Source organism: Peromyscus californicus, unplaced genomic scaffold (assembly GCF_007827085.1).
Source record: "Peromyscus californicus insignis strain IS unplaced genomic scaffold, ASM782708v3 Scaffold_19__1_contigs__length_69161282, whole genome shotgun sequence".
Classification (NCBI taxonomy): Eukaryota; Metazoa; Chordata; class Mammalia; order Rodentia; family Cricetidae; genus Peromyscus; species Peromyscus californicus.
In genome coordinates, this window is record NW_026294491.1 from 26,743,356 (window position 1) to 26,770,188 (window position 26,833).

A 26,833-nucleotide genomic window follows, 5' to 3' on the forward strand; every position below is an offset into this window, starting at 1 on the left:
AAACCCAGGACACCACGCATATCAGTGAGCTTCCCACTGCCTCCATATGTGGCACACCCAACATTATATTCAGTTCTGAGCACTGGGGTATGCTCATGGTTGAACCCGGGCCTCAGGAATGCTGACCTAAGTTCTACCACTGAGCGATACTCCCAATCTCAAATGTTCATCACGATTGCTTCTAAGTTACTTTCTGTGACCACTGTCTTCATGCCTTCTCTTTTGCTGGAGACAAAGTTTCATTATCTAGGCCAGGTTGGCTTTGAACTCAAAGAGGTCCTCTTGTCTCAAGCCACCTCCCACCCCCACCACCAGCTCTGGGATCACAGACATGTGCTACCACACTTGGCTCCCTACCGTAATTCAAAATCACTCCCTAATCCAAGCTAGGAACCCTAGACTCCAGTTTCCAGGATGGACCTGGTTTGTGGAGCTCTGCATGCTCAGTTTCTGCTCAGCCCTATTGCTTCTCAATCTTTGGAACATCTAGGCCTGTTTAAAACAGTCTATTTAAATAGACTCACGGGTCTATTTAAAACAACAACAAACAAACAAACCCAAATCGCACTTCTTCTGCAGGCCTGAGGTGAATGCACAGGTTGGGTGTGAGCATTGGTATGAGCATTGGGTGTGAGATGGCCAGCCTGCTTCTCTGGCCTTCGGAACCTGCTGCTGCTTCCTGTTTTTCTCTCTAGGATGCAAGCTCCTCCAAGACACGGCTCAGAACGCCTGGCCCACAGCGGCTGATCAGTGAAGGTGACACAGAACAGTGACACAGAACAGCGCGAACAACACACGTCTACTCATCACCCTTCATGTTCTCAAGCCAGAGACCAATACACTAATATTTTTCCCTCTCTCAACTGCAGTTGGATCCTTTCTTTATGGTTCCTTCTGCCCTGCCTTGTGCCTTCCAATCCCCGCTGGCAAGCACGAGACTGCCTGCACTGAGCCATTCTGCCCAGCAGGTGGCACTGGAAGCCCGCAGCTGAGCCGGCCTCAGCCGCTGCCTGACTTTCCTGAGGCGTCTCATGGCTCCCAGGGGCTTGGTCTGTGCAAGGCTTGCAGAGGGCGCAGAGCCGTAGCACCAGCTCCTGGGCCCATGGGGTCCCCTTTTCCCTGTGTGGCTGCAGCCGTTGTCCACGTCTCTCCTTTTTCTAGAGTGTGTGCTTCAGCCGTAGCTCAAAGTAGGCGGGGCACCGGAGGCAATTAAAATAACTTAAAAATACAGGGTACATTCTCAAGTCCCCTCTGCTTAGCAACAGTCTCTAGGATCTCTCATCTCCTTGGATCACACTGAATCCACTTGAATCACACTGAACCCCGCTGAGGTTGGGGATGGACTTCTCCTGGAGAATGGACCACAGGAAAGGGTGAACATGGATTCTGGGACAATTTTTTTTTTTTTGTATAGATATTTTTTTTTTTTTTTTTTTTTTTTTTGGTTTTTCGAGACAGGGTTTCTCTGTGTAGCTTTGCGCCTCTCCTGGAACTCACTTGGTAGTCCAGGCTGGCCTTGAACTCACAGAGATCCGCCTGGCTCTGCCTCCCGAGTGCTGGGATTAAAGGCGTGCGCCACCACCGCCCGGCTCTGGGACAAATTTAAGAAATACTTAGACTGCGCTGATGCCTTGGGCTTAGAGCAACAGCACCGCAAAGCCTGCACTTAGACACCAGGCAGGACAGAGTGGACAGGGCGCCTAGGAGGCAGGAAGCCGCTGACTCTGTGGAGGGTGAAGCTGGCCTCCCGGAAGGGGGGCCCTGGGGGAGATGCCCACTTCTGCTTTCCTGTGCAGGTAAAGACAGAGGCCCCAGCTCTCTCACCCCTGGTCGTGTTCTGAGGTAGGGTGGAGTGCCACACTGAGGCAGACCTGGAGGTTCTGGAGAGCTGAAACAGAGGCTCATGGGAAGGAACTTCGGGCCCATGCAGCTCAGCCTGTCATTCAGCAGCTGAGAGAACAGATGGGGATGACTAGTTCGATACCACCCCGAGTGAGTGGTAGAGCTGAGTCTACCAGAGGACAATGTTGCTTTGGATATCAAAATGCAGGTCCACCATGCAGGATGCTCACGGGCTATCCTCAAATACATTTCTTGTCTGGGAGTGTGTACTCCAGCCCCAAACGAAATATTACTCCAACTGGGCTGGGACAATGCCACCTTAATGTCGGAGCACCCTCACTTTTTGTCCTGCCTCAAGTTGCTTGTGATGAGGAAGCCACGGCCTTTGGTGGGGACAAAACGAAGGGCCCAGAGGAAAGGTCTAAAAGAAAGGACACAAGCGCTCTCGGGGGTATTTACTGCAAACTGTTGTAATTAAAGTGATATTTTACGAGTGTTTTAGACAGTGGGCAGATGGGCTCTGAGCGGGGTCTGGGCTCCGCAGGCCCACAGAGAGGGGAGGAGACACTAACAGGTACTCAGCCATTGCTGCTGGGGAAGCGGAGTCCCAGAGGAGGCGTCACAGGGAGCCTGGGAGGAACACAAGGGAGCGGAGAGGACCACGAGGCAGCCCCTTTGAATCTGGAATTCTGCTGGGAGCACAAGCCTTCCGGGAGCTGCCTGTGTCTGCCACGGATCCTCCGACCAGGCCTCCTGCCAGCTCAGGGTGCCCGGGTCGCCTTCATTATCATTCATCACAGACTTCCTCCTGCCTGCCAGAGTATTTCCAAACTTGCAGCTTAGAAACTGCAGGAGGAGGGAGAGCAGAGGACGTTCTTAATATAAATCCACAGCGATCGAGCCGGGAGGGCTCCCTGCATTCCTTATCCACAGGGCACTTGTTAAAGGAGCAAAGGTCTCCACTTTTAAGACTTGGCCATGTTTTTTTTAGAACCTTTGATCTGACTGCAGACTTGGAGCCTAGCAGAACACTGACTGGTCCCGGGAAGGGCGGAGAGGGAAGCCCTTGGAGCCCAGAGGTCACTCCCAGAAAGATGGGAGGGGGTACTACTCCCAGAAGCAGCAGAAGCAGCATGAAGGGCCACTCCAGGGGTCCAGGGTGCTAGGGTGTAGGAAGAGGGACACTATTTGGGCAGAGCAAAGTCCCATGCGGTTTCTTGTGCACATTTCCACATAGCCTGCATGAGACGGGTGAAGCCCATGTCCTTGGGCTTCTCCAGGCCTCTCATCAGCCGCTGCTTCATGATGGAAACAAACTCCTTATTGCTCAGCTCCCCATTGCCTGGAGGGTGAGGAAAAACAGAGGTGTAAGTAGAAACTCCGGGAGAAAACGCCACCCCTCACACCCTGCGGGCTCTGTGGCTGGTACACATTCTGCCAAGTTCAACTCTCTTGGCTTAGGGTGAACTGCTCTGTCCTCCCTTGATGTTTCCAGCTGCAGCCCACTGAGACCAGAGCAGAAATCGGGTCCTGCGTGAGAACAGCTAAGCTTTGTGTGATGGTCCTTGGATCACTCCCAGGTTGCGGGAGAGACACGTGACATCAGTGGTGAGGTAAGTGTGAGCATGGGGCAAACAGAGGGTGCTGTGGTGCAGGGGAGCAGGGTGGTTCGGAGAACTTTAAGCAGCAAGTAATTAGGACTCCTTGGGGTGTGGACATCTGGAAGGTGTTCCCGCTGCCCTTTAACTGTCCATCCTACTCTTCCTTAGCCTTGGCCCTGGGTCCTTTACTGATCTGGGTTTATACAGCCTCCCCAAGCTGGATGAGACTCTATCCTTTCCTTTAATTTTAAAAATTCTATGTGCATGAGTGTCTGCCTGCATGGATGCGCACTACGTGCATGCCGGGTGCCCGAGGTAGTCGGGTGATGGATCTCCTGGAACTGGGGTTACAGATGACTGTGAGCCGCTCTGTGGGTGCTGGGAACTGAACCCTGGTCCTCGGCAAGAGCAGCAAGCATGCTTCCCTGCTGAGCCCAGCCCATTCTTTTTCTCTCTCTTTTCAACACAAGTCCTGGCATCAACTACGTTCTGTAAGGACAAAGTCACACCATCTTGTTTCTAGGGACATCGAAACATGTGCCCCTCATCTACTAGCAGCAAATTGTGTAATGTGTGTGTCTAATATTTTTGTTTATTTTCCAGGGAAAATTACGTTTCTTTGGGGATCATCAGGCTTGCAATTTGGGAAAACACAGCTTCAAGCCCTCTTACAAATGTGGCTCCTGTTGTCATTTGGACAGTCATGTGGTCACTAATTTAAGCCCACAGGCAAGATGGAATTAGAGGAAATGGAAAACGTACTGGGTGTGGTGGTACACTCCTTTAATGCCAGCACTTGGGAGGGAGGCAGAGGCAGGTGGATCACTGAGTTTGAGACCAGCCTGGTCTACATAGTGAGTCCCAGGTCAGCCAGGACACATAGTAACAGCCCGTCTCAATAAAACAACAACAACAAAAACCAAACCAAAACCCAGAGAAGTAGAAAACACAAACACGGCCCAGGGTGGCATCTTTTAAGCTCACAGTGCTAAGGGCCAAGCTGCTACACATACAACAGCCCCGCTATACATGGTCTAGTAACAGAGCGAGGTCTGGCCTACCCTCTACCCTCCGCAGGACCCCACTCACCGTCACAGTCAAAGAGTGCAAACACCACGTCACACACATGGTCTGAGAGTTCCACCTTCGCCACTGTCCTGGCCACTTGCTGCATGGTCACTGAGAGGAGAAAGATGGCAGGTTAGGGCTGCACAGATGCCTCCATTTTTACCTTTCTCCAGACGGGGGCTCAACCACTCAAAACTCTGCAACTGTATTTGGGTCATATTTGAGAAAAGGAGGTCAGCTGTGGGGGTGCACACCTGTAATTTCAGCTGGTGAGGAAGGAGACTCAAGCCTTTGAGGGCAGCAGGGCTACACCGTGAGAGCCTGTGCCAAAACCCAAACCAAAGTTCAAGGCCATGTCAGGGCACTGAGACAGTCTCAAACTGTCCAAATGGGCTGTGTGTGTGTGTGTGCCCAGAGATGGAGCACTTGGGCAGCATGGACCAGGCCTGGGTTTAAATCTCACTGTTCAGCAATGAAGAATTTAAAAAAAAAAAAGAAAAGAAAAGAAAAAGGAAAAGGAGGATTGCATTTTTTTTTCTTCTTCCAAGACAGGGTTTCTCTGTGTAGCTTTGTGCCTTTCCTGGAACTCACTCTGTAGCCCAGGCTGGCCTCGAACTCACAGAGATCCACCTGCCCCTGCCTCCCAAGTGCTGGGATTAAAGGTGTGCACCACCACTGCCTGGCCTTTGGGGTCTGTTCTTTTGTACTGCTGCTACATGTTAAAAGGCATGAACTAAAGGAAAGACCTGATACTGAGCAGAGCACGAGGGCACACAATCCCAGCACTCAGGAGCTGAGGCAGGAGAAACAAGAGGTCAAGGCTAACTGAGCTACCAAAAAGACAGTTTGAGCTGTACACTTCTTTCAGCTGTACCCCTGGAGAAGCAGGAAACTCCGTCTCACTAGACCAACACACCAACACACAGCTTTTATTTATTTTCATTTTTTTGGCCTTAGTAGAGAAGCTCTCTTCTCTTGCCATTTTCCTTCCCTGACATTTACTCTGAAATACTAGCAGTCATGCGGAATTGGTTTTCCATGAGAGACAAGCTAGGAAGAAGTAGGCGATTTCCGCCGTCTTTCCTCTCGTTTATCCTCGAGTCTGGCTTACCTATGGCTATAAATTATGTTACTGCCTACAGATCAACCCCAAAGTGAAGTAGAACCTGCAGGAAGGAAAAGGGGCCGGAGAGATGGCTCGGTGGTTAAGGGCACTCACTGCTCTTGCAGACAACCCAGGTTTGAGTCTCAGCACCCACATGGTGGTTCTCAAGCATCCCAAACTCTAGTCCCAGGGGATCTGAAGCCCTCTTCTGACTTCCTTGGGCACCAGGCACACACAAGGTACACATACATACTTGCAGGCAAAACATTCATATGCATAAAATAAGTAAATTAGAAAGAAAAGAGAAGGACTGAGTTCCGTTTATGGACTAACTTGTGCAACCATTAGCGTAGACTCCGCAGAAGCGCTATGGAGCAGCAAAGGCATCAGGGTGCCTCTGCCACTTCAATCTTTAACATCAGCTCCTCTTTGCTTCCTCATTTGGCATCTGTCACCTCCATATATATTCAGCACACTGCCTCCAAGGTCAGCAGACACGGATACCAGGATACCGTGGCGGGGCAGAACCGCGCTAGGTGTCACGAGACCGGGCTCTCTGTGTGGCTCCACCCCGACTGAGCCGCTGGACAGCTTAGGGTTTACTTTTCTCCTATTCAAACCAGAGGATGCCACAGGAGGCTGCCGAGGTTGCTTGGCACACAGACGAGTTTTATTGGTGTTTATTTCTGAGTGCGAGGGAGATGAATGGGGTGGAAGTATCTGGCGATAGCTGAGGCATGGCTTTGCCTCAGTATTCAAAGCCTCTAGCTTGAGGGGAACAAGGCTGTTCAGGAAGGTGGGAAGAGCCAGGGTCTCCCTCCTGCAGCCGTGGCCACTGTTCAGATCACCCTCGTTCCTAGCCTGTGACTTATAGTGAAGGAGAGACCAATGATTTTTTTTTTTTTGAACAAAAAGATTTAGGCAGAAGCATCCGTAGTAAGTTTTCATGTGCCGGCACTGGGCAAAACTACAGTGCCGAGCTTGAGAATCAGCCTTGGAGGAAGAACTGATTGCTGCTAACTCAACTGTGTGGAGAAGGAGGAGGAGGAAGAGGAGGAAGAAAAGGAAGAGAAGGAGGAAGAGGAGGAGGAGGAGGAGAAGGAGGAGGAGGCCAAAGGCAATTTGAAGGAACTGCCAATGGAACTGCTTTTACACTTCGTGATGGGGAGCTCTCCTACGGAAACTCGGTTGACTTTGGGATATCCCTCAGGGAGAACAGGATGAGGATGGGTGTTTTCAAACGCTGCTACCCACTGAACCTCCCTCCATGGCCACAGGAGTCCTGCGAAGGGCCTGAGGACCTCATGTATGCTGCAGTGTGCTTTCTGCTGGCCATACCATTTTCTGCAGCTCACATCAATCTCGAGGTTTAACTGCTCTGACAACTGCTTCCTGCTGCGCTCCCAAGTCTCCTGCTCTCTCAGGGTAGAATGCCTCGCCCATCTTGCTGTTCTAAGACTCCTCTTTCTCCCATGCAGACAGCACTCTGCTCCAATAAACCAGTAAGCAGTATCTCGGGATGTCAGTGAGAGCTCTTGACAATTTCCAGCGAGCGGCTCATCAGGCTGGTATTAAGTGCTTGTAGAACAGGACTCTCGGGGGCTGCAGCAAGAACCTTTCATGACAAGTGCCACCCCTCACAGGGCAGTTATAGATTATGCCCCATCCCACCTGGAGGGGGCGCTAGTGGTTTGCATACTACCAGGGCTAAGTCACTGTGACTCTTGGGGATGGGAACAGTCTTGCTGGGGTGCCCTTTTCACAGCACGAGATCCTTGGAGAGGACCCCAGGGGATGAATCAGAACAGGACAGAACAACCCAAGTAGCTGGTGAGCTGTCAAGTTGGGAACTCTTGGGACAAATGGGACGACAGTGGATGACATCAGTGCTTGACAGCTGCTGCGGAGCGTAGGCTCATTCACACCGTTCTCAACCTCTGAGTCACACTAACTAGACCGCAGTGAAAAGAACTTCCTACCCCCACACCCCGGACCTTCACTTTACTGTGCCGACCTGTTCTCGGTACTGCGATTTTTGGCTCCCCCACTTGGTGACTGTGGTTCTGAAAAACATACTCGGTCTCTTGCGATGGCTAATTTCCACTGGCAACCTGATGGTAGTTAAAATCACCATGGAAACACACCCCTGTGCATGTCTGTGAGGATGTTACTAGGTTGAGATGAAAAGGCCCACCCCATATGTGGTCAGTAGAATTCCCTGGGCTGGGGTCCTGGACTGAATAAGAAGGAGAAAGTGAACTGAGCATAAACATTCATCTCTGCTTTCTGATGGTGGAGCCAATGCTGCCCCAAGCTCCTGCCGCCACATCTCCCCCGCCGCCATGCCTTCCCCGCCATGACAGACGGTACCTTCAAGCTGAGCCGAAGTGAACCCTCCCTCCCTTAAATGTCTTTCCTCTCCTGCTTTCATTTCATATATGTGTGTGACTATGGTCCAAGCATGGAGGGCAGAGGGTGAAGTTATGATGTCGAATGTTCCGCTCTATTACTCCTTGTTCTCTTGAGGCAAGGTCTCTCACTGAACCTGGAGCTAGGCTGGTGGCCAGCAAGGCCCAGCCATCCTCCTGTCTCTGGTCCCCCAGAGTTCTATGGTTGCAGATGTCTGCTTGGCTATGCCCAGCCACATTATAAGGTCCTCAGGACTGCACAGCAGGTCCTATTACCCACTGGCCATCTCTCCAGCCTCTCAAGTTTCTTTCAATAGTTTTTTTTGTAACTACTACAGTCTTCCAAGTTTTTTGACAGAAGTCCTAATATCCTTGCAGTTGCCAAACTGGTCTCCTTTTGTGTGTTCATGAGCTGACTGATGCCAAGAGCACATAGGTGGTTTCAAGATGGACTCTGGTCACAGGAGAGACCAAGTCTTGTTGGGATTTTCCAGCTACGTCCTCTAACCCACTGAGCTGGTCCCCAATGGCTAAAGAGTCATTCAATCATGCCTGTGTACTGAAGCCCCCTAAGACTCCCAGAGCACAGCGTTTAGAGATCTTCCAGCCTGCTGGCACATGGAGGTTCCTGGAGGATGATGGGAAGGTGCAGAAGCCCTGTGCTCCTCCCCGACCTCTCCCGATGCCTCTGGAGCCTCAGTGCTTGCCCAAGTTGTTTGAGTCACTCTTACAAGTCAACAGAGCCCTGCCACATTAGGAGCTGGCTGGGCAGAAGCATAGGTAAGGCTGTGACTAGTGTCTGAAGGCCGGGGTCAGTCTCTGAGGATGGAGACCTCAACCAGTAGGATCTGACATTAGTAGGTAGACACATCAGAATGAAATGGAAGAGTGGGCTGGGTGCCCAGGTAGAACTCACTGCACAGTCCCAGATAGCCTGAAACTTGCTTTGTAGACCAGGCTGGCCCAAATTCACAGATATCCTTCTGCCTATGCTTCCTGAGTGCTGGGATTAAAGGCATGTGCCACTATGCCTGGCCCCCGAATCTTTTGAGGTCACAGAAGTCTTCTGTGCTGGTTATGTTGGCCTAAGAACAGAGGAACTTCCCCTCTCCCCCCACCCCCGCACCCTGCAATGGAATAAAGCTGAGGTGTTGGGATTCCAGTTTCTCATCTGCCTATTGGGAAACGAAGGCCCCAGAAGAAAGAGATAGCTTAGGTTTCCAAGGATCCCCTATGACACGTCTAATAATATTCCCAGGGGCCTATGTCTACTTAAAATTGGGATGGGGGAGAATCGGTAGAATTCTGACACTCAAAATCTGCTACCACCACCATCCTAGCCCTCGGGAAGTAGAGGCAGGCGGATCTCTGTGAGTTTGAGGCCAGCCTGGTCTACAGAGTGAGTTCTAGGACAGCCAGAGCTGTTACGCAGAGAAACCCTGTCTCAAAAAATCAAAGATGAAAAAGAAAAATAATAAAATAAAAAAAAATAATAATCTGGTACTATTTGTTTTGAGAACCCCAGGAAGAACCTGAGCTGTGCCTGGTGTGGTCCATGACTGGATAATCCCATATTAAGTCGTGTGCTACAATAATGTGTCAGAAATTAGGTTACCTATAATTAACCACACAACGGCCTCTCAGGAGAGCTCTGGAGTGATGAAACTCACACATCCACACGGAACCAGAAGAGGCTGCAGAGGTGATGAGAGATCAGGGAACCAAAGTGACTTTCCAGGGTCACAAAGCTTGTGGCCGCTGGGTCTACAGTACCCCACTGCTCTTTCCCTGTGCACATTTGACCTCCTACCTGGACGGCACCAGCTCCTTCCCAACTCTGTCATCCGAAAGGGACAGAGTCCAGAAAACAGAAAAGCCAAGTCAGGGCACCCTCAGTGCCTTTTGTCAGGGATGAGTGTTAGCCAGGGCTGGGAGGAGGGGGTATTTCGGCTAGACCACGGGTCCGTCTGTTCTCTGCAGTGAGGGTCACTAACCAGGACAACTAAAAAGGGGTGAACCAACAACCTCATGAGAAGTACAAGTCACAAAGGTGGACGGACAGGGCTGCTTATCCCCCCCCTGCAAAGGTGTGTGGAAAGGTGACCCCACAGGTTTCCTGAGCTCTTCTGTCATGTGATCAGTCATGCCCTACTGGACTGCAAGGGACGAAATGAAAAGCTGGCTTGTGGTTGCCAAGGTCAAGTGGGGGGAGGGGTGCTGCTCCAGCCCTGGGAGGGCTCGACTCTGCACAGGGAGGGTCCTTTTTTTGGTAACTTCTTCCAAGACACTCTGGCAGCTGTAATACACACTTTTCAACACAATTTAGGGGTGAGGGGAGGGGAAAGGACAGCGTTAGGAGAGCTAACCACGGAAGGAGACAAGAGCAATGCGACATTTCAGCAGTAAGAGGCCAAGTCCTTGTTCCACATGATGCTAAAGCGCGGGCCCCTGGCACCTCTGTGTGACCAGGCTGCCTGTCAGAAGCGACACAGTTGGTCCTGCCCCCATAACTAACAGTACGTGCTACCAAGGACACCCGCAGTTCAGTTTGGGTTTTCTGAACCTCAGGTGCCATCATCTCAGATGATCCCTCAGTAGGCCCCTTGCTGAAACCGGTTCAGCCTAGCTAAGTTATATGTTTTACTACATTGTCCGGTATTGTTTAGTGTCACTGAAAATCCTATCACTAGGGGACAGACACGCTAGAGGAGAGTCCCCATTTAGAAGGGGACAGCACACAAACTATTAAGATGGAGAAATATCTTGTGTGTAAACTCACACCAATCATAATGAAGCATTGTGTATCTAGGAGGAGGTATGTTTTGTATGTGAACTCGAAATGAGTGCCAAGGCAGGCTGCTTTCAATTTGTGCACGTGGGATATCGAGTGACGTAGGGTGGGGTGGAGACGGCAGTGTGAATGAAGAAAGCAGGAAGGGCGCAAAGGCCCGACTCAAGATCTGGCACATATGGTGGGATGGGGTGGGGGGGGGGGGAGGCGACATACTGGGAGGGACTTCATTAGCTCCAGTCAAGTGCTCCTCGTAAGGGAACCTATCAGGCCAGGTCTTGTCTCAAGGCCAACATACTCCCCCAATCCCCAACACACACCGAGACGGGGCCTTGACAGCCTAACCTCAAATTCCTGCATCCTCCTGCCTCAGCTTTATGAGTCCTGGGATTAGAGGTGTGAGCCACTATGCCTGGTTAGAAAATGATTTCTGATTAGGTAATACATCAAATGGTGTAAGGGCGGAGTCTCGCTCTCAGCTGTGTGCAGTACCTAGCACTCAGTCTCCTCACTGTGGAGAGGCAGCCAGTAGCACCCGCTTCTCAGACATACGCACAGGAAAGACTTGTTCTTCCTCTCCCCCCTTTCCATGAAACGGCAACAGAGCAAACAGTGCTGTGCTTGGCTCATTGAGCACCCTGCCTGAGAAAAAATTCCATCCCAGAATGCAAACAGCATCCTGTACCAGCTGTAGAGCGAGCATTTGATGGGCAGGACGGCTGTGATCGGCTGAGCATGTTCCTCCTTGACTCTATCCTCAATCTGCAGAAGACTCCTTCTCTATAAAATTACATCCTGGATGGACTGTCACTCTGGCTACACTGGCATCTAACGCTGAAGGCTGAACTGGGTGCAGATACGGTCAACTTCAGTGGGTTGAAACGGTCTGAGAGACTCTGCTTACCTTCCCAGGCTGCTAAAGATAGTAAACCTTGAAGGCACCAAGAAGTGTGACAGGGTCTATCTAATCTTTGTGTGTGTGTGTGTGTGTGTGTGTGTGTGTGTGTGTCTGTGTCTGTGTTTGTGTGTGTGTTCTGAGGCCAGAGGCACCAGATCCCTTTGGAGCTGGAGTTATAGGCAGTGAGTGTCTTAATACAGGTACTGGGACTCAAACCCAGGTCCCCTGCAAGATCTCTAAGTACTCTTAGCCACTGAGCTATTTCTCCAGCCCCTAAAACTTTTTTTTATTGTGTCTATGTGTGTGTTTGTGTGTGTATTTGTGTATGTCTTAGCATGTGTGTGTGCGCGCGCAGAGGTTGAAGGACAACCTGTGGGAATCACTTCTCTCTTTCCACCATGTAGGTCCTGGGGATTGCATTCACGTATGTCATCAGGCTTAGCAGCTGAGCCATGTTGTTGGCCCTTACTTCCTGTCCGCATTCTCTTCTAGTCTGCTCCTCAGTGGGAGGTAACGCTGGCTGGCTTTGTCCTCACCTCCTTGATGTTGGCAGTTCGCCTCCCCCCTTACCCCCCTCTCCTATCAGCAGTCACAAATCCCTAAGGCATCCCTCCTCCTCGGGGAGCTTATATCATTTCACAAAACCATCATACATGCCCAGTGATGTAGTTAAGGCAGGATCAATCTTTAAAATGCTAAGTGACTTTAAATTTGGGGAAATTAACCAGGTCTTTGTATGGGAAATGCCTCATAAAGCAAATATTTATTTCAGATTTGGGCTTCCTTGCCTACACTGTGAATAATTTTACTTTAAGGATTGATGGCTTTGCCTTAGATGAATGGACTCGTGGCCAGCACTCCTCCTTACATGACAGTGTTTTTACAACACGCAAAGATGAACTGGAGAGCAGGGGCTGCCTTCCGTGCACTGCAAGAACTCATCAATGGAAGCTCTTTGAAGTGCATAATCCCTTCCCTACGCATGTCTGTGACATTCCTATGTATGTATGTATGTATGTATGTATGTATGTATGTATGTATGTATGAATGTTCTATCTGCATGTACACCTGCATGCCAGAAGAAGGCATCTGATCCCATTAAAGATGGTTGTGAGCCACCATGTGGTTGCAGGGAATTGAACTCAGGACCTCTGGAAGAGCAGCCAGTGTTCTTAACTGCTGAGCCATCTCATCGGCCCACGTCTGTGACATCCCTACCTCCATGCTCTGGTCTAGGCTGTCTGGGAGATCCTTGCTTTGAATTTTCTTCTCTTTCTGCTGTCACATAAAAGTGTTGAGCCTCTTTTCTTTTCTTTTTTAAATTAAAAACACATTATTATTATTATACGTGTATGGGTATTTTGCCTGCATATGTGTACACCATGTGCTTGCCTGGTGCCTAAGAAGGCCAGAAGAGGGCGTCAGAGCCCCTGGACCGGAAGTTACACATGGTTGTGCTGGGAATCCAGGCCCTCTGGCACAGGAGCCAGTGCTCTTAACTGCTAAGCCATCCCTCCACAGGCGGCTCTTTTCTAGCATTCCAGGCGCTTCTGGGTGCCGTGCACTAATGGGAACACTGCCGTGAGGTTCCGAACCAACCTCAGCTTCTGCTCTGTTTCGTACCACACCAGCTGGGATTTGGGCAAGTCATTTTCCTCCATAGTTAGTGATTTTATTGTAGGTCAAGAGCAACAAAGTGGGAGTTTAAACAGAACTATTTCTAAACTCCCAGTAATAAAACTTTATGACTTCCATGTTTTCTTCTTTTTCTTTTTTTAAATGATGAAATAGCCTCAGTCAGTGACAACATCCAGATCTTTAGAAGCCTTCAAAGAAAAAAACTGGGGGCCAGAGAGATGACTCGGTTAGGAGTGTGCATTGCTCTTCCAGAGGGCCCGGGCTCAGTTCTAAGGGTCCGATGCCCTCTGCTGACCTCTCTGGGCACTTGCTCACAACCGCGTATGTTGCCCACCTCCACATAATTCTTAAAAAGTCTTAAGAAAAGAATAAAGCTAAAAGCGGGGATTTCTGGAATTGCTGGCTGAGGTGTCACACAGAACGCCGCGGTGGCCCAAACAGTGCGGGCAGGCCTTTGACTGCGATACACCGCTTCTGCAGGTAGGCTACCTTCCACGGCGATGGTGATGGCTTAGCCAGTCTCATGACCCCTCTATGGGAATCTACCCTAGCAACGGCAGAAGAAGGGAATGCTGTCAGAGGGTGCATGGCTAGAAGCGCTGTGGCCTGGGGAGAATTCGCAGCCAGCAGGAAAGGGGATTCAGTCCCACAGTGGAAAGGAGCTGAATGTCTCCAACAAGTGAAAACCTTGATTACAGCTCCAGTTAAGATCTGAGCAGAGGGACTGGGGAGGTGGCTCAGTGGTTAAGAGTACTGGCTGTTCTTCCAGAGGATCCAGTTCTAGGACCCTGGTTTGAATCCCAGCACCCATACGACAGATCACAACGGTCTGTAACTTCAGTTCCAGGGAATCCACAGTCTCTCCTGGTCTCTGCAGGTACCAGGCATGAATGTGGAGCACAGACATACATGTAGGACATACGTGCAAGCAAAACACTCAAATCACATATAATAAAAATCAATCTAGCCTGGCGGTGGTGGCTCACACCTTTAATCCCAGCACTCGAGAGGCAGAGTCAGGCGGATCTCTGTGAGTTCGAGGCCAGCCTGGTCTACAGAGCGAGATCCAGGACAGGCACCAAAACTACAGAGAAACCCTGTCTCAAAAAAAAGAAAAAAAAATCAATCTAAAAAAACAAACCAAAACAACACAAAAAAGATCTGAGCAGAGACTCCGAAAGGCCGCCCGAAGGCATACCTGCCTCGGTCGGCTTCTAAATGTGTTCTCTCTCAGTCGAGAACTGCCCCTCCTTTATTACTCAGCAGTAGGAGGCAGGCAGAGCTGGCCTGTGGGAACGGGTATTTACGACTGGGAACGTCCCAGGCTCCTCAGATCACACTTCATATATAGCTGCCCTCAATCCTTAGGTGTGCTTTATACCTCTGCGCAACTACAGCACTAAGCTGCACAAATGAGATTGGGTAGAGGCACTAGCCAAGGTCTAATGAAGCTTTAAATTTTCTAACAAGGAAATAAAAGCTGCCATGTTTTCTTCTGGGAACCCAGCAGCTTTTCTCTGACTTCAAATGTATCCGATAATTATAAATTAGTCCATTTTCATATGGATTCGGATATAACTCTGGGCTATGACATGATGGTTAATCTTCACTGTCATTCTCACTGGATTTACACTCGCCTAGGAGACACAACTCTGGGTATGTCTGTAAGAAGTTTCTAGAGAGGTTTAGCTGAGGATGGAAGGCCTATTCTGAACATGAGAGGTACTATCCAACAGGCGAGGACAGAATAAAAAGTCAAAAAGGAGAAAGAAAGTTGAGCACCAGTGTTAATCTCCTTCTGTTTCCTGACTGTGGACACGATGTGACCCCTCCACTGCCACAGCTGGAGCCTCCCCACCCACACGTGCTGGACTGTGTCCTCTCAAGCTGTGAGTTACAAACAAACAAAAGGACACCCGCAATGCACCTCCTGTGGGAGGGTCTTTCTGTGCGCTGTGAATATGTGCTGCTACCATTGGTTAATAAACAAGCTGCTCTGGCCTATGGCAGGACAGGTCACAGCTAGGCAGGAAATCCAAGAGAGATACCGAGAAGAGAAAGGCGGAGTCAGGGCAGATGCCATCCAGCCACCCAAGGAGCAAGATGCCAGCAGACCGGTAATGCCATGGCCACGTGGCAATACATAGATGAATAGAAATCTGTTAATTTTTTTTTTTTTTTGATTTTTCGAGACAGGGTTTCTCTGTGTAGCTTTGGAGCCTTTCCTGGAACTCACTTGGTAGTCCAGGCTGGCCTCGAACTCATAGAGATCCTCCTGGCTCTGCCTCCCGAGTGCTGGGATTAAAGGCGTGCGCCACCACCGCCCGGCTGAAATCTGTTAATTTAAGATGTAATAGCTAGCTAGGAATAAGCCTGAGCCACAGACCAAACAGTTTGTAATTAATATTAAGCCTCTGAGCGATTCTTTTTTAAAAGCGGCTGTGGGACTGCGCCCCCGGGGCTGGACAGGTAAAAGTGTCTGGCTACATGCGCTCCTCTTTCTTTAAGTTGCTCCTGTCAGGTAGGTTGTCAGAGCGAAGAGAAAGTAGCCCGTTTCCCCACGCCACATTCAGGACTCTGCTCTCTCCTCCCTGACGGCAGACAGAACTGGAATAGCTGTTTTACGGGGTTGTCACCCGGACGCCCTGCCGTGATGAACCGCACCTTTGAACTGTGAGTTGAAACAAACCTTCCTTCCAGCTGCTTCTGTCAGAGCGCTCTGTCACAGCGGGGCCAGCAGGGATATATCTTAGAACATTCTACCATCTCTTCCAGGGTCTGCCACGTTGAGAATAAACTCTCTCATTTGTTAACATCTGTTGTAACTGAACATCTAGTGTGTGCGAGGAATTGTCTAGGCCTCGAGTAGGACATAAAGAGGCAGAAAACATGGTTCATGTTTAGATAATGACGAAGCTGAGAAAAAGCTTCAGTTCCTAATAATTAAGAATTTAGAACATCTAAGTTAGTAAGAATGTAAAAAGTTAACTATGGCGGCCTGGAGAGATGGCCCAGTAGTTACGGGCACTCACTGCTCTTCTAGAGTAGCTGGGCTTGGTTCCCAGCACCCATATGGTAGCTCACAATCATCTGTAATTCCAGTTCTAGAGGATCAGACACTCCCTTCTTCTGGCCTCCAAGGGCACTGCATGCATGTGGTGCACAGACATACAGGCAAGACACCCATACAAACAAACAAAAATACATTTAAAAAAGTAACTATAGTCAGAGGTGGTGGCGTACACCTTTAATGCCAGCACTCGGGAGGCAGAGGCAGGCAGATCTCTGTGAGTCTGAGGCCAGCCTGGTCTACAGAGTGAGATCCAGGACAGCCACGGCCATTACATAGAGAAACCCTGTCTCAAAAAACAAAACAAACAAAGTAACTATAGATTACCTCCTCAAAGAACAAAAGCAGCTACAACTAACTGCTCCTGAGATGTTCTTTGGAGATTTTTAAACATTATTTTCATTTTTGTGCTGTTCAGGATCAAACCCAGGGTTCCTTGCATGGTGGTAGTGGTCTCCCAGTAAATTACATCCCTGTCATTTCTTTGAAGACTAATATTTTACTGGAGCTGTCACAGTAGGGCCGGTTGTTTCTGGGCACTGGCCCTTTGGTAAGTGTGAAGACTAGCACAGGGGCCGGGTAAAGTTACCGTGAGCCTAGCATGCCCATGTCTCTCTCCATTCACCAGAGTCCTGGAACAAGCTTGTAACATCTACAACCAGACATTACAAAGACATTACACTCTAAAACCAGAATCCCAAGGTTTCAGCATCACTTGAAGGTCCCCTATTCCCAATGATGATGCAGACCAGACCCAGAGACTAGAGAAACTCTAACCACTGAGCTAAGTCCCCATCTCTACTAACGAGGAACAAGAATTCAACCTCAGGGTTGATCAGAAAAGCAGAATTTATGCTTAGCACGATTTCTTGTACAGTTATCTTTCAGCACGCTGGATATCAGAGTGGCACCCACAAATGTGAAAAGTCACAGGCACCCCAGTGAGCAGAGGTGGTGACCAGCACTCAGATCACAGGAGACCGGGGACTCTGCCTGTGGGCAGGGGATGTGGCACAGTTGATGGAGCATTTGCCTAGCATGCAGAGAACCCTGAGTTCTATCCCAGCACCACATAAAACTCAGTGTGGTGGCACACACCTGTACCCTCAGTGCTTGGCAAGTCTGGGGAAGATCAGAAGCACAAGGTCATACTTCTTAGCTATATAATGTGTTTGAGGTCAGCCTGGGCTACGTGAGACTTTGGACTAAACAAGTCCTGCTTCTGTGTCCTGCACTGGATCCCGTATTCGATGCTGACTGTGTCAGTTTAGCATGTCTATGCTTTTGGCTGTAATCTACCAACTCTCCCGCGGGCCCCCAGCTCTTCCTGGGACATGACTGTAGGCATTTATGCTTTGGTTGCCGTGTGAGAAGTGACAAGGTTAGAAAGACGAGGAACACAGATGTGTGGGCTAAGGTATTCCTCCATGATATGAAGTTAGACTAGACCACTCCAGGACTCCTCCACTGTGAGGTGAGTGCTAAAAAGATGCCAGAGAGTATCTGAGTAGGAAAACCAGCTCCTGAACAGGGCAACTACAGGGGACAAGGCCAACAGCCTTGGGAGAAGGACATCACTTCCGAAAGGCCACAGCAGTTCATTACTTTAGTTGAATTCTTACACAAGGTGGCTCACTTATTTGGAAGGCCGAGGTACAAGGACCGTCATGAATACGAGGCTGGTCTGGACTAGAGAAGAAGACCTAGTTTTACCATTGCCCCCGATATGTTTGCTCTGCCAAGGCAACTGGGGAGAGAGAGCCGAGAGCTTGTCTTCTGGAGGCTACCATGAAGCACGGCTCCAAACGGTGTACCTGAACGGTGTTCTGACTGTGTGCATCAGCAAAGCGTCTCAGACTCCAACTGAATCTTGAAATATACGGAGAGGCCAGATGATGGTAAGGAAAATACAGAGACTTGGGTTGAGGAGATGTCAACTTAAGTCCTGACTCTACCAGCCCTTAGCTGGGCAGCCGTAAGACACTTCCTTTTCTGTTCCTATACCCATCCAATGGGGATAAGCCCACCTCCAGTCTAGATTAGAGAGAGAAGGGATATGAAGCCCTCCAACATTACGGCTGTCGTGGAAGCTATGAGATGGTGGCTGCTCTTGGAGTTCCTGATGGGCAGCGGCGTCAGAGGCCGTGGAAGGGCGACAGGACAGCATGCTTAGTCGTCAGGAGAGGCACCAGCGTGTCTGTCCAACGTGTCTGTTCGGAATGTGAGGGCTGGTTGTGAGCTAGAAACTGTTTACTCCGCCAGTGATCTCTGGCTCCCCATCAAATCAGGAGGGATCTAAATGGCAGAAGACTGAGGCGTTGACTCTGAAGATTAGAGTCAGAGAATCTGAAGCCACGGGGTTCTTAGAGCCTATCCTTGTGATCCAAGTCACTTCAGAGACAAAAGAAACTGGACTCAGTTGGTGATGAGAACGGTACTTCAAAGGTCACCTTGGGGCTGCCAAGAGCATCGGGCCCGAGTTATGCCACAGGCTTAATATTTATTCTCTTGTCCTATAGAGTGATGGAGAAAAGCTTGGTTGGGGTGGTGGGGACATACACCTTCAATTCCAGCACTCGGGAGGCAGAGGCAGATGGAGCTCTGACAGTTCTAGGCCAGCCTGGTCTGCACTGAGTTCTAGGCCAGCCAGGGCTATGCAGTGAGACCCTGTCCCAAAACAGAAAGCTGAAAAACAATGAAGGACAACTGTTTTAAATGAGAACCTTCAATCTAAGCAGCTCTGTGCTAGAGTCTGAGTAATAAAGGCAGCAGACATTATTTGTGATTATTCTCACGTATTACATACAGTTCCGAGTCTATGAGGGACACACCGGACCCACACAATTACCAAATCTAATATCCTGAGCTGCCTTCCACCAGGGCCCCTGTACCTAGATCTTCTACTCTCCTGGCAGAAACAGACATGCTTTGAGATTTAGAGGCCATAGCTCATTCTTGAGCTCCTGCTCGAATTGAACTATTTCATCACAGGAAGGCACTGGGGAAGGGGTTGTGTTCAATTTCCCATTACCTTCCTCAGCAGATTACTTACATAATTCAGACGGCCAGTCAGAGGCAATGCATTTGATTTTATGTGTATGAATGGGCAACAGAGCTGGCTGTACTTAATGCTAAACAAGAGATGACCTAGAGTGGAAATCCAGTCTTTCCTGCAGACCCTATCTTCAGGTGGTCAGAACTCAGCAGGGATACTTCATTCTTATCTGAGTTGTTAACCACATGGCCTACACAAACAAACAAACAAACAAACAAACAAACAAACAAACAAAAGAAACAACAACAACAAAAAAACCCCACCAACGAAACTTCCAATGTTACGCCCGGGCCATGTTTTCTGATGGCGCATCCCCCGTCTGTACTTGCTGCCTGTCTGGACCTCTTGAACTGTTGAGAGGAACACTACTCTGTAAGGTACTCAAGGGATTCTGGAGCAGTCAAGTCTGGCAACTGCACCCCTCCTTTGGGGATTAGTAACGGATATTAGCATATTAAAAGCCAGCAGGAACAGTGCTTTGGGGAGAAATTCTGTGCCACGCTGGCATTTTCCAAACTTATTTAGACCATGGAGCACTTTTCTCCGCAAACCTAGGGAGGATGCATTACCATATCGATCATAACGCTGCTTGGGGAGACTGCTCGGGTCTGTTTCAGGGTTCGTTTGTGAGCTCTAAACCAGCTAAGGAAGAAACGGTGCCAGGGCCTTGGAACGATGTCAGCTTCTGAAGGTCTTAACCTTTCTAGAAAAGACGAAGACAGCTGAGCCTGGAGTAGCTGAAAGAGAAGAGGCTGGCCAGGGAGCCGGCCTGCTCTGGCCCTGCTCTGCTCCTTCCACGCCCACAGCTTGTGTCGGGGTTTCCACTCTTCAGTCTCACTAGCACTTGCCACACTAACTAGAACTCCTGTACACTGATCTTGCCCCCACTCCTGTGAGCTGCTTGAGGGCAGAACCCATGCCTAGCATGCTACCTGTGCTGCTGGCTGAATAAACACACGAGCAGCATCACACTGTGTTCATGTTATCAACTTTGAGAGAGGCCCTTCAGTGAATGCACACACACGGTGATGGTGTTCTGTGTGGATTCTTCCTTATGACACCCTGTGCGTTAGGTATCTTTATCCTTACTTTAAAAACAGAAGGAGCCCGACGCCACCCAGCGAGTAAATGGCAGCAGCCAAGACAAACTCTGGCAGTGTGATATCAGCACCTGTGGTCTCTAGAGACAGGGCCTCCTGAAGCCCAGGCTGGCTTCAAACTGATTATGTAACCAAAGTTGACCTTGAAATTCTGATCCTGCTTCTACTCCTAAATGCTGGAATAACATTCATGGGTTATCATGTGGTACTGGGGACCAAATCCAGAGCTTTGTGCATGGTAGGCAAGCACTCTACCATCTGAGCCAAATCCCCAGCCTAGAGCCCGTGTTCTTAACCACTGCACCATTATTCCCTTTTTCTGGGGTTCATCTCAGTACTAAAATTTACACAGTTCTGTGGAGAGAGGAGGAAAGGCCTGTAACTCACACAGACCCATTCCGTGTATGGAGAGGGGAGGCAAGGCCTGTAATTGTTGTATGTAGACTTATTCTATCTCAGGTGCTGCTCCAGGCATAGAGAATATTTAGTATGAGTGGGAGAAAGTCAACACAGCAATGTGCAAACCCCACACAAACCCAGTGAGAGATGCCATAATAAAGAACAGGATGGCTGGGTGGTGGTGGTGCACGCCTTTAATCCCAGCACTCTAGAGGCAGGCAGATCTCTGTGAGTTCGAGGCCAGCCTTGGTCTACAGATCAAGTTCCAGGACAGCCAGGACTACAGAGAGAAACCTTGTCTGGAAAAAAACTAAAAATAGGATGGCATGACACAGGCGTTGGAGCTAGCTGAGGATGGGCGTGGTCTTCGCAGTTAGAATGGAGGCTCTTGATATAATGTTATCCTGGATTACTAGCTGGGCTCTGAGACCTCATAAGACCAAGTAGGTGAAGACATTTAGGGATACAGAGGGGAAGGACACACAGAGACAGGACAGGGATGGGAGCTATGCACCCATGGGCCAAGGAGCATCTCTAGCACCAGACGCTGAAGAGGCAAGGAAGGATGCTCCTCTAGAGCCCTTGGAGGGAGCGCAGCCCTGTCAACATCTTAATTTCATGCACCGTGACTTCAAAACTCAACTGTGAGAGAACAAATTTTTGCTGCTTTAAATCAAGTTTGTAGCAATTTTTGTAGCAGTCCCGGGAGACAAATGCATGTGGTGCATCCTGTTACTTGGCATGAAGCTAGGCCCTATGCCCTTGATGTCTATCAACAGACACTCAGGGGAGCCGATGTAAAACATAGAAAACAAACCAAGACGTCAAAGTAAATGACACAGCACCACAGGCCTCAAACCTAAATGTACCTCTGCATGTCAGGCATGGTTGTGCAGTTCGTACCCCGCCTCTGGATGTGAGCGTGCGAGCACACGGAGGCCGTCCGTCCTACTCAGTAAGTGGCCCAAAGTCATTTGAAAGAAACTCCTCTACCACCTTCTTAATTACAAGGTTGCTTTTCTCTTCGTTACCACTACCCTGAATCATTTTATTGTGCACACCCTATAATTTTAACACAGATAGTGATTCATCCCATACCGTTGTTTTCTCTAAGTGGTTCCGTTGGCTTTAGCTGAGGAGGAAAGAGAACCTAGAGGCACTCATTAATTCTATTTTTGTAACTTCTGACTTTCAGTCTTATGTTTTCGGATTTGCACATGCTATCTGATCCTGCCTTGTGAGACGGCGGCGACTCAGTCAGAGCTATTCTGGAGGAAGGACTTGGCGATACCTCCCCGTGACATCCACATCATGCTTCCCCAAAGAGAGTCTACAAAGATGAGAGGAGGCATTATTTTAGGCAAACAAATGCTATTTAAAAAAAAAAAAACCTGTGTGGATAGGTTAAAATAAAAGGCATCCAGATTGGAAAGGGAAAAAGTGCAATGAATTCTGGCTGTAAGCTGAGTCATTTCATTTGTTTTTCTAGCTTTACTGACATACGGCTGACAAAGAATTCTATACGAAAGGGGTTCACCATGATGTGCAGATATGTAATACACTGTGAAGTATCACAGCAATCAGCCCAGCTGGTGTCTCTTTATTTTTCTCCTTTTCCTTTTTTATAGGGCCTTGCTATATATAGCTCAGGCTGGTCGTGAATTCATGACCCTCCTGCCTCAGCCTACTGAGTATTGAGTAGAGGTGTGTGTGTGAACCTTCCAAATCAACATTTCTATCTCTTAACATAGTTACAACTGTGTGCCTCTCTCTCTCTCTGTGTGTGTGTGTGTGTGTGTGTGTGTGTGTGTGTGCATGTGTGTCATCAGCATTTAGCATCTCTCTTAGCAATCCAAGCATGTGATGCAGCATTGGTAACTGCAGTCACCATGCAGCACTCAGATCCCTAGGATGAATGCATCCTGCACAACCCAAACTTTGGATCCTCTGACCAATCTCCCCATTTACCCCACTCCTGGACCCTGTAGCAGCTGACATTGTCCTTCATTTCTCAGATTCCACACATAAGTTAGAGCTGTGATTTCACATAAAAAATGTGACAAAATCTACTGACAAGTGCTGACAAGGAAGACTATGTCTAAAACCGCAGTTGGTGCTTTGGACAGCGTGAGGGGATGCATCGCAGCCATGTGAGGGGATGCATCGCAGTGCGAGGGGATGCATCGCAGTGTGAGGGGATGCATCGCAGTGTGAGGGGATGCATCACAATGTGAGGGGATGCATCACAATGTGAGGGGATGCATTGCAGTGTGAGGGGATGCATCGCAGCCATGTGAGGAGATGCATTGCAGTGTGAGGGGATGCATCGCAGCCATGTGAGGATGCATCACAGCCTCCAGGAGCACATTCTCCAACAGCACCAAAGTGAAGAGAGCTTATCACATACAAACAGTGACAAAAGAATCCTGAGCCTGGATGAGTATCTGGATATTCAAGAATAAACAAAAAGCACCCATAATGGTAAATACATGGGTAAATTTCAAAGACTTTTTTTTGGTCTCATTTCTTTATTTTATTATTATTATTTTTTTTGTGTGTGGTTTTTTGAGACAGGGTTTCTCTGTGTATCCCTGGCTATCCTGGGAACTCAATTTGTAGACCAGGCTGGCTATGAATTCAGAGATCCGCCTGTGCTGCCTCTTGAGTGCTGGAATTAAAGGCATGTGTGCCAATATACCTGGCTCTCTTATTTTTAAAAATAAGTGAAAGCAAAGACACTAAGCAGACCACTCCTTCATCGAAGACCAACCACCGAATGACTTTGGCTTCTTGTTACACACGCCCTGGCTCTGCCTTGGAGGAGAGAGGTTCTGAAGCTCCACCTTTCTTCATGTCTGTTTCCAGACTAGTCACAGTGCCCGTCTGTCCTGTCTGCTACACCATCAAAGGTATGTGCTGAGCATGGCGTCTCTCGGTGAAGTGCAAAACTCATTTAAGACCAATACAAGAGAATCAACTACTGGGCAGTAGTGACATACGCCTTTAATCCCAGCACCCAGGTGGATCTCTGAGTTTAAGGCCAGCCTCGTCTACAGAGCGAGATCCAGGACAGCCAGGGCTATGCAGAGAAACCCTGTCTCAAAAAAAAAAAAAACCAAAAGCCAAAAAAAAAAAGACCAACCAACCAAAGGACAATGCCAAGAAAACCCGACATCTCAAGGCAAGACATTCATTAATGCTTCCAGCTTCAAGAAAGAAACTTCCGGGTTTTATTACCTTTATCGAGAGATGCTCCAGCCATGTGGTAAAAGCTCAATGCAGTGTCCACGTCATTGATGTTCTTCAGGAAAGTGAAGAAGTTCTCTACCTCCTGGAAAGTCAGGCCCTGAAATAGGAACGGTAGCAAGGTAAGGCAGAGCCTGGAGAAAGAGCAAAGCCAGAAACATACTCTCCCACCTTCCAGATGCTGAACCAACCAGTCAAGGGATAGCAACTGTGTACACCACAGGACAAACTCTGGAGCAGCGGTTCTCAACCTTCCTAATGCTGTGACCCTTTCACGCAGTTCCTCACGTTGTGGTGACCCCCAACCATAAAATTATCCATTGCCATTTCACAACTGTAATTTTGCTACCGTTACGAATCGTAATGTAAATATCTGATAAGCAGGATATCTGATACGTGAAGCCTGTGAAAGGATCCTTCAACGCTCCCAAAGGGGTCACCACCCACAGGTTGAGAACTACTGCTTTAGAGTATTACCCTAAGGAGAGCAAGCTGGCTAAGTGACTCTCCCTCCCATGCAGACTCTGACATGAAGCTGCCTGTGGTGATGGCTGGGCATCCTTGATGAAAATGCTTCGAGGGCTTTCCAGCTGGGAACACTGTCTGTCATACTTCCTCAGTGGGTTGTGGCCACTTCACATCTTAAGAAGTAAACTCCGAGTCAGGACTTCCACTGAACAGCCCACTCCCAGGCCTTTTAGGCTTAAGGCAGTAAGAGAATCACTAAAGTCAGGGACATACAAGGGATCGGTGTCAGTACTTAGGGAAACCCCAGCACCGATCGGGAAGGCTGTTCATGATCTCTGTGTAAAAAGCTCCAGGTGAAATGATGCACCATGGGACCTCGATGACATTCTGGGGATGAAGAAATTCTTTCCCGAAGCTGGTCTATGACGACTCCAGCAAAGCAGTTATTTGCATCAGGGTCGCCCGGAGCCCCTTCCCGGGAGAAGAGTGGCCTGTTTACCCCCCCCAACCCCCACCTCCTCATAAATCACACTGTGACCACAATGAAGGTGGAAGTGGGACACTGGGGAATGTCCTGGGCATTGCAAATGTGGTCCCAGGCCCCAGTGGACTCTAGATGTTAGCTAGTGTCTATGGAGTGCGGGGCCTTCAGGTTTCCATCCCTGAACTAAAGAGCCTAGGAGCACACTCATGAGGACGCTGAGTACAGACCAACTACACCTCTTCCCCAGCACTCTCCAGGCAGGGCCAAGTGTGTGTTTCTTATCACATCAAACAGAGAGCTAGACCTGGGGGTGTGACTATGTCATGTGACTTCCTATAATTTGTCCTTTGGAGAATCAGAGAAATGAAAAGATGTTTTACTGCACAATATGATGACTCTAAGGTTGCATAAAACACAAACACCCACACTTAAGGAGCTGTGATTAAATTAGTACCCACAGGATCTCCATTTGGGTCAACATTCTAGAAGATTCCTCCCCCACTGCAAGCCATTTTTCAGTCATGAGCTTCCACCACCCATATTCCCAGTAACAACCACTATGTGGACTTTTAGGGGATTCCTTTCCATTAAAAAAAACAAAACCTAAAACTTCCCCTTAGGCCAGTGGTTCTCAACCTTTGGGTCATGACCCCCACCGGGGTCACATATCAGATATCCTGCATATCATATATTTACATTATGATTCATAAAAGTAGCAAAATTAGTTATAAAGTATCAACAAAATAATTTTATGGTTGGGGGTCACCACAACACGAGGAACTGCATTAAAAGGTCGCAGCATTAGGAAGACTGAGAACCACTACCTTAGTCTACTTTTGAGCTTTATAAGTGGAATTAAGTAGTATGCATTTGCTATGTATGGCTTCTCCTTAAGGTCTGCTCTACGCTTTTGTTTATTACAGTTTATTTTTATTATATAAAGTGTTATATCATGTAAATATATCACATCTGTTTTTCTCTTTAAAAGGACTCCTGGGGCTGGAGAGATGGCTCAGAGTGTAAGAGCACTGGCTGTTCTTCCAGAGGTCCTGAGTTCAATTCCCAGCCACCGCATGGTGTCTCACAACATCTGTAATGAGATCTGGTGCCCTCTTCTGGCCTGCAGGCATACATGCAGGCAGAACACTGTATATATGATAAATAAATAAATCTTTAAAAAAAAAAAAGACTCCTTATGCATTTGTAATTTATTAGTGTGTGTATGTGTTTGAGAGGGGGCTGTCCGGAGGTCAGAGGACAGCCCTGAGGAGTCAGTTCTTCCCTTCCACTTTTGCACGGGTGCCTGGGATCAAACTCAGGTCACCAGGGTGCCTTTACCCTCTGAGCCATCTCGCTGGCCCTCACAAACTGTTTTCCTGTTTCAAAAATGGGTGATTTTCAGTTTTGGAGAGTTTTGAACAAAAGTGCACCTGTATTCAAGCATTCAGTCAGACACTCATGGAGTCCCTACCCCTATGTACCAAGTGGCATCATTTTTGCAGCCCCTAATTTCAGGTCATTTTCTTGCCTTGATGTGGGCTGCCCAGAGCTGGGGCTGACCCCTAATATGGACACTACAGTATGCTGGCTGATAGAAGCATGTGCCAGCATCCACCTTGTAGATGAGTGTATCATTGGAGTAGACACACAGGTTCTTCAG

The 26,833-nt window shown here is 48.8% G+C and overlaps 1 protein-coding gene and 1 long non-coding RNA gene across 3 annotated transcripts in view; one reads left to right on the plus strand and one right to left on the minus strand.

The window, feature by feature from the left end:
- The first annotated feature begins 1,448 nt into the window (after nucleotides 1-1,448).
- On the plus strand, nucleotides 1,449-4,523 carry LOC128114731 (uncharacterized). 2 transcript variants are annotated; one of them, XR_008219872.1, is made up of 3 exons: nucleotides 1,449-1,796; nucleotides 3,338-3,455; nucleotides 4,047-4,523. It is a non-coding gene; the product is annotated as an uncharacterized LOC128114731 (long non-coding RNA). The 2 variants fall into 2 exon arrangements; XR_008219873.1 differs by lacking the exon at nucleotides 1,449-1,796 and adding an exon at nucleotides 3,096-3,209.
- Nucleotides 2,295-26,833, minus strand: part of Micu1 (mitochondrial calcium uptake 1) — a 165,913-nt gene continuing 141,374 nt past the window's right edge. Inside the window, 3 exon segments of the mRNA XM_052744930.1 lie at nucleotides 2,295-3,184; nucleotides 4,533-4,622; nucleotides 24,213-24,321. Of these exon segments, the coding sequence (XP_052600890.1) occupies nucleotides 3,027-3,184; nucleotides 4,533-4,622; nucleotides 24,213-24,321 (357 nt within the window). The 3' untranslated portion in view covers nucleotides 2,295-3,026.